The sequence below is a fragment of the Malaclemys terrapin genome, chromosome 21, assembly GCF_027887155.1.
Source record: "Malaclemys terrapin pileata isolate rMalTer1 chromosome 21, rMalTer1.hap1, whole genome shotgun sequence".
NCBI lineage: Eukaryota > Metazoa > Chordata > Testudines > Emydidae > Malaclemys > Malaclemys terrapin.
In genome coordinates, this window is record NC_071525.1 from 6,546,556 (window position 1) to 6,554,403 (window position 7,848).

A 7,848-nucleotide genomic window follows, 5' to 3' on the forward strand; every position below is an offset into this window, starting at 1 on the left:
TTAATTTTCTCTCCCAACTTTGTGTGGCCCTAACAGCTCTCTAACCAATCCCATTCAGTTCATTTTCAGTCAGTTTACTGCTAGATCCAAGGGTATGGAGGTGAGGCACTTAGCTTCCACTGATTTCAGTAGAAGTGAGGCACTGAACCCACTTAGCGATGTTTGAAAATCCCTCTAGGTGCCTCTCTGCATTTATAGGCACCTAAATACCTATGAAAACTGGCCCTAAGTCACTTTTAAAAATTGTATTGTTCATTGTCTTATTTCTCCAACATGTCAGAGCTTTCAGTTTGATGATTAAAGGTGCAGTTAAAGTCCTCCAAACCTAGACTCCAAATTTTGTTACAGGTCAGTGTTGTAGCACCAAGAAATATGGTACAATAATGGCCCAAACATGGAAGGTTGGGGATATGACTATCCCAGCTAAGTGAATTCCTTTCAAAGCCAATGGGAGTTGTGCTCCAAAGTCATGTGGGTTTGTTTATACAGCTCATCCATAGAGACACTGTGCCATATCCTATCTGTTTAAAAATTGTTTTTGAATCATTACAGTACACCCCTGTTCCATGGGAATGCAGAAAAATTCTACAAGAAATTTTGTCCCCTCTGTAGATTCTTTACCCCACCCATCTAGTGTCTATCACCACAGCACATCCTCCTGGGAGGCGTTCCTCACTGGAAATGACCAAGACACTGAACCCAGTCACTGAAGCAGTGCACTGGGCATCAGCCTTTGGGCCAGTGTGTCAGGATTTTGTTCTACCTTTTTTATGAAAATGATCTTTGCCGAGTATCTGGTTTTATCTTCCTTAGGTAAAACTTCTGCATTAAGCTTTGGAATTGAGAAATCAGCCTCTTCAATAGGGCATCAGAATTGAATATCATATGTTTGGAAACTTTAGCTGGATTGTAATTGCATTTCCATTCACTTGTACAAAGTTATAGCCATTTTTTTTAGCATTTAGGCTGCAGAGCTTAGATGTTATCAGATTAAGTAATTTCTATGGCTGAGCTATCCAGTCCATCTGTGGCAGTTGGAGACCTGATGGAAACCTACTCTAACAATATTTTACTTCTCCAGTGCTAGGAGTGCAGTTATTTCTGTACCAGACTCAGCGGATCCAGTTTGTTGAAGTTAGTGACACCGCGAAGATCCACTGTTCTTCCAAAGAGAAATTGGAAGGAGGAAGTAAAATGTTTTGGTATTTGAGAAGAGAAGGTGAGACACCCACATGCATTAAGAGCTGTTTGGATGATCAAAATCAAAATGTAAGTAAATTTGCTTGCAAACACGAGACACACAGCTCGACCCTGGAAATCAGCAACGTCCAAAAGACTGAGTCTGGCATTTACTATTGTGCATATATAGACAGCAGCTACCTGCTTTTCGGGAATGGATCCGCGCTGATTGTTGGAGGTAAGGAACCATAGCTTGTTTAAGGAGACTAATAACCGATTGACAAAGCATATTTCACGTTCTTATTAAAATGTGACAAGATACCACAGCTACTGATGAATGGTTAAAAGGAAAGCATGCTTTAAGCGAAACAGATCAGCTAAACATTAAATGCTATGGGTACAGAAGGGATATAATACACACACATTTTATAATTAAAAATGTTAAAAGTTGGAAATGCCAAAAATAAACTATTGAAGTTTCTTGGAGACTGTTCAGGGCACCCAGGTTGGGAATATTTCTAACCTACGAGCCATGACTGCATGAAACTATATTTTGAATTAATGAAATGTTTATAAAAGTGCACACAATTTTCCTCGTGGCTAGTGCAGATAATATATATATATATGTATCCTAATTAGTGGTAGTGTGATGATTTACTATTTCCTTCTTCAATAGATTTGTATTTTTGAATTCATGTCTTAGTGACAAATTGTCTGCAGTGTTGTTGTAGCCGTGTTGGTCCTAAGATATGAGAGACAGGGTGGGTGAGGTAATATCTTTTATTGGACCAATTTCTGTTGGTGAGAGGGACAAGCTTTTGAGCTCACACAGAGCTCTTCTTCAGATCTGGAAAATGACACTGAATATATTTGCCAGACCTGACGAGGAGCTTTGTGTAACCTTCAAACTTGTCTCTCTCACCAGCAGAAGTTGGTCCAATAAAAGATTTTACCTCACCCACCTTGTCTTAGTGAAAGATTAACATCTTTAATCAGACTTCAGCTTATTTGATCATCACACTGAATTCTCCACCTCCTTCTGCTCAGACAGTTATACCAACAGCAGCTGGGTGATGCTTCTGGTCCCATTTCCACGTGGCAGTCAAGTCACTGGGACAGTGAATCTGGCTTGTGTGATCCATGGAGTGTCCAGCCCAGTCCATGTTTCCTGGAGTGTTTCTGGGGAGCTGCAGGAACAGGGGCTGACGCGCTCACTGAATGCAAAGAATGGATCTTTAATGCTCATAAATCACATCAGCGTCCCCATGGACACCTGGACCAGTGGGAAGATTTTCACGTGTGAAGTGAAATTCAACTCTTCTGGCAAGAGTGTGAAGAAAAGTACCAGGTATCCTGCAGGTGAGTAATATTATATTTGAGGCTAAAGGAGACTCAGATGTGAAATACGTGTGAATTGGCCACAATCAGAGCTGCTTCTACGTAACTTTCCATCACAGAAAGCTGGAATAGTCTATGTCAGGGGTGTCAAACTCAATTGCACAGGGGGCCAAAACTCAAAACTCGCGGGCCGAACAGTATAACCATTTATTTAACAGACTAAATATTTATGTTTTTTAACCATTAATATGAACCAAAATACAGGATATCATTCCAAAATAAATACATTTCAACTTAAAATATTTTGCTCTTCATAAAAAAATATCCTGTCAATACAATACATTCAAAATCTGTACATGCTGGAATATTAAAAAATCTGAAAATATAAATAAAAAATTGAATTTAAAGCAAAAGTATAATCATAACAAATCATAACATTCCATTTTCTTGTCCTATTTAGTCAGAGCCTGATACTTGGAGTCTTTTCTTTGCAACAAGTTCGTTTATGTTTGGGGTTAGGTTCTGTGTTGTGAAGATTCTCAGGATCGATTGCAGGTGTTCATCAGTGAGGCGACTCCTGTGTGACGTTTTGTTAATTTTCATCACAGAGAACAGCTGCTCGCACAGATATGTGCTGCCAAACATGGACAGGATTCGAGCCGCATGTTGGCGGAGCTGCGGCATCGCTTCAGGAATGAAGCGAGTGAACTGTGCTGGCCCCGCAGTGTCGTACTTTGCCTTCAGTGTCCCGTTACATTGCAGTTCTATCAGCTCCATCTGCATTTCTACAGGTGCGGTTTCCACATCGACTGCAAATGGGTTGCGAAGCAGCTCGAAGTTACTTTTCTGTGCCTCAAAGTCACTGAAGCGCCGTGCGAACTCAGTGCGCAGCGCGCTGAGTTTTTCAGCAAAGGTGGCATTTGGGAAAACTGTGGCACTTTCTTGGTTCCGTATTACTTGGCAACAGGGAAAGTGAGACAAGTTGCATTGGTGCATTTGTGTCTCCCATAAGCACAGCTTCACTTGAAATGCCTTCACTGCATCATGCATATCGGTTATTATGTGCTCCCGTCCCTGGAGTTGAAGGTTTAAAGCGCTAAGATGCGACGTTATGTCAGCCAGGAACGCCAACTCACATTTCCACTTTTCATCCCGCAGAACTGTGCAGTCTTTCCCCTTACTGTCCATGAACTGGCAGATTTCCTCTCGCAGCTCAAAGTGTCTTTTGAGAACTTTTCCCCGACTTAGCCACCGGACCTCCGTATGATATGGCATATCGCCAAACTCGCTATCTATTTCCCGCAGAAAAGACTGGAATTGGCGGTGATTTAAACCGTGGGCTCTGATAAAGTTGACGGTTTGTGTTACAGTGTTCATCACATGATCCATTTTTAGGACTTTAGCACTCAGCGATTCCTGGTGTATGATGCAGTGATACACTGTCAACTCACCGGCACAGTTCTCCTCCCGCATCTTTGAGCGCATCCTTCCCACCAGTCCATTTTTTTCACCACACATAGCAGGTGCGCCATCTGTTGTAAGTCCAACGAGTTTTTCCCACGGCAGTTTCATGTCGGTTACACTTTGAAATACATTTCCAAAGATGTCTTCTCCTTTCGTTGTCCCGTGCATCGATTTAATGTCCAGTATTTCCTCTGTTACGCACAAATTGGAATCCACACCACGGATAAATATCGCCAGCTGTGCAGTGTCAGTCGCGTCAGTAGTTTCATCCACGGCAAGGGAGTATGCAACAAAATCTTTTGCTCTTTCAATCAACTGTGTTTTCAAATCAGTCGCCATCTCACAAACCCGATTAGCAACAGTGTTTCTGCTGAGGCTTACATTTGCAAACGCTCGCGTTTTATCTGGACAAAGGACGTCGCACACTTTCATCATACAATTCTTTACGAATTCCCCCTAGGTAAACGGCCGTCCTGATTTGGCGATCTCTTCGGCCACAATGAAACTTGCTTTCACAGCAGCTTCACTTTGTGATTTTGCTTTGGTGAAAAATGTCTGCTGGGATGTCAAATTCTTCTTCAACTCCTCTACCTTTTGTAGCTTCTGTCCTGCGCTCAGGTTTTTGAATTTGTTCTCATGTTTCGTCTCGTAGTGCCGTCTTAGGTTATACTCCTTCATTACAGCAATATTACTCCCGCAAAGGAGACACACTGGTTTACCTGCAATTTCAGTAAACATATACTCATTCTCCCACCGGCTTTGAAAGCCTCGGTTTTCAGAATCAATTTTTCTCTTGGCCATTGTTGGGGTCTAGCTTTGATTTGAGATTAGCGTTGTATACATCAACAGACCGCGAACTTGAACCGCGGCTTGCCGTTGGCGGCAATTGCACTGCATCATGGGATTTGTAGTGTGTGTTATTGGGGCGTCATATCACAGGGCCATTAAAAACAGATATATAAAACGATTTCGCGGGCCGGATATAATTGTATGGCGGGCCGGATGTGGCCCGCGGGCCTTGAGTTTGACACATGTGGTCTATGTCTTAGTTAGAATTTCTCTAGAGAATTTGGTTAAAGGAAACTTGAGACGATACAGGGATCACAAGACAACGTAGCTCTGATTTCTAGGGCAACTTTCACTCAGATTGTACATATGAATCCCTGTAAAGAGCTAAATAATAATCAATATCAGAAGTAAACGGGAATTGAGACATTTAAGAAGACGTGCTCTCCAATGAGATATGCAAAGTGATGGAGAGGTGATGACATGAGGAGAGACCTACAGGGAGGATTTTATAGATGTGCAGAGAATTTTGGGAAAGGAAACGAGGAATTGCAATATTCACAAGACAGTAATTTTCTATGGAAACTTTCACACAAGCTGTATCTGTAAAACACCCTACAGAGTTAAATGATGAGCAGTGTCAGAGGGAGAAGGGAACAGAGGCACTTGAGGGAGAAGAGAGCTCTTTTCTGGTGAGATGTGGAGAGGTGAGGAGAGAGCTACAGGGAGGATTTTGTAGATAGTAGGAGGTGCAGAGAAGATTCTGATTGCAGGAGAAAACATCAGCCTAACGAAAAGGACAAAACACAGAGACTGAAAGGTGCTGAAGGCTCCTATAGCCTCGCTCCTTAGGGGTTAAGGCCCGTGGTGAAATGGGGATCAGGAGGGAAAAGCTGGATGTGGTGGCATCACGACCCTCTTGGCTGAAGTCAGGCACGCGTGCCTCTTTTTTGCTTCCTCCACAGCCCTTCCCAGGGAGTGCTCATATTACATTGTGCCCATTGCGGCTGGTGCTGGTCTGCTGCTGCTGGTGGTGTCTCTGAGCCTCGTCTGGACCCTCTGCCCTTCCACGCTAGGTAAGAAACACAGCCCAGCCCAGACACTCTCCCGCAGAGAGAAATCCTACTCCCCTGCTTGTAACTGTCCCGTCCAACACATGAACATGCTGCAAATGTCACAACTGCCAGCACTGATCTCAGAATGTTTGTTTTCTGAAACTTGAATTTCCTGTGTCGGGAGAACGGCTTTGTTCTCCGTAACAAAGGGAGCGATGTAGAAAGACTTCTACTGCCCGTGGCCCAGATACCTTGTGTATAGTTCACAAAGAGCTGTAGCCTCTCTCCATGTGCCATGCATGGTGGTGCCCTGCGCACCCACAGCTCGGATGCACCATTAGTCAATGAACTACAGCTGGGGAAGTGACCGTGGAAGAGGAACTTTTACTGTTGTCTTTGTTTGTTCCAGGATTCCAGCCCAGGGTCTCAGCACCCCCAGCTTCAGAGGAGCATCAGGTACAGCTCTTTGCAAACTATCTGGGGGGAGGGATAGCTCAGTGGTTTGAGCATTGGCCTGCTAAACCCGGGGTTGTGAGTTCAATCCTTGAGGGGGCCACTTGGGGATCTGGGGCAAAATCAGTACTTGGTCCTGCTAGTGAAGGCAGGGGGCTGGACTCGATGACCTTTCAAGGTCCCTTCCAGTTCTAGGAGATGGGATGGGATGGGATATCTCTGTCTAAATCAATGTGTCTGCCATCAACTTCATATATTCATATATTTGGCACTTAAACTGATCATTCTGGAAGGAGAAGGTGAAAGTGAGGTTTAGCTGTTGGAGTAGCAGAAGAGGACCAAAGAGTCTTATTGCTAGCTTTGCTGCTAATTAACTATGGGATAGAAGGTAAGGCACTTACTGCTCTGTGACTCAGTTTCCCTGTATGTAAAAAGTGGATAACAAAACTTACTGCGCAAGGATGATGGGAAGTTTGATGTTTTATTGGTTTTGACTGTACCCTTTACAGGGTTTTTGTGTACAAGGGAACATTTTTGCCACTTAAAAGATAAAGCGCTATAACAAATTATATTTGTAAAGCACATGAAGATTTTTCTGTGAAAGGTGCTAGTGACCTCACTGACTCCATAGGAGACTGTCCATTTATATGGGGTTTGGATCTGACAAAATATTGTCAGTAGCTGAGTTCTTAAAGTCAGAATCCAGCGCTGGTTTCCATTCCGATAACACACAATTTATAGGAGAAGCAGGAAAATAAGAGATGAGAGGGGATTTTTCATCAGGCTAAACTCACTTGAATGTTCAATTCTGACTCAGCTTGTAGCCCTTCATTTTACAAGGAAGGGGCTAATTTTACTAATTGTCACCAAACAGGGTGGAATCTTATACGCTCATCTGGATTTCGATTCGCGGAATCGCAACGGGCGCACGATGCAGCGACCGGCCAGAGGGAAACTTGTAAAGCCCTGAACTGTCTAGTGCAGGGGAATCTGCAAGTGGGAACTGATGGCTGGTTCTCTGCTGATCGGACGTAGCAGCTGGAAGAAGGCTCTGTCTCTCTCAGTCGCCTTTTTTATTTATTTTCTCCACTTCTCTGTTTAGAAATAAAAAGGTCAGAAGATCCCCACAGAGTCCAGCCTCATCAGGTGGGAAATCTCCTTTTGGGATATAAAGGCATCAGGGTGTAGATGACTTTACACGTCTCTTGTGTATTCGATTGGAAGCTCTTTGGGGCAGGGGCCGTCTCTTTGTTCTGTGTTTGTGCAGCGCCTAGCACAACGAGGCCTGGTCCATAACCGGGGCTCCTGGGTGCTATAGTAACACAATCATCATCCTCCCCGCATCAGTATAGGGACCCAGACACAGCTGAACGGCTGCAGCTTTCCTGCACAGAGTGAGGCCGGATGACAGGAGCCTGCAGAGGGGCCGTGCAGCCCCAGTATATGCCACAGCTCCCAGATTCCCTAATCTCCTTCCTCAGCAGGCTCGTGCTCCCTTTGCAGTAACGTTACATGGACGTGCAATGGGATTGTGAAGGGGAAGGATGGATGCGGGAGGAGCTGGGAGGGATGA

The 7,848-nt window shown here is 44.0% G+C and overlaps 1 protein-coding gene and 1 pseudogene across 1 annotated transcript; one reads left to right on the forward strand and one right to left on the reverse strand.

Annotated features, from left to right (window-relative positions):
- Positions 1–733: 733 nt before the first annotated feature.
- LOC128827311 (uncharacterized) lies at positions 734–7,245 on the forward strand. The gene is made up of 6 exons (XM_054011171.1): positions 734–813; positions 1,082–1,417; positions 2,227–2,538; positions 5,733–5,843; positions 6,232–6,278; positions 7,150–7,245. Exons 1-6 carry the CDS (start codon positions 771–773, stop codon positions 7,243–7,245), a joined length of 945 nt encoding a protein of 314 aa, XP_053867146.1. The 5' UTR covers positions 734–770.
- Positions 2,711–5,012, reverse strand: LOC128827140 (general transcription factor II-I repeat domain-containing protein 2A-like; annotated as a pseudogene).
- Positions 7,246–7,848: the final 603 nt, after the last annotated feature.

Bases quoted from the DNA above. Each gene is read 5' to 3' on its own strand.
- LOC128827311 (XM_054011171.1), top strand. From the start codon at position 771: ATGAAAATGATCTTTGCCGAGTATCTGGTTTTATCTTCCTTAG. The intron at 814-1,081 runs GTAAAACTTCTG...TTACTTCTCCAG, and splicing joins TCTGGTTTTATCTTCCTTAG to TGCTAGGAGTGCAGTTATTT. The intron at 1,418-2,226 runs GTAAGGAACCAT...CCTTCTGCTCAG, and splicing joins ATCCGCGCTGATTGTTGGAG to ACAGTTATACCAACAGCAGC.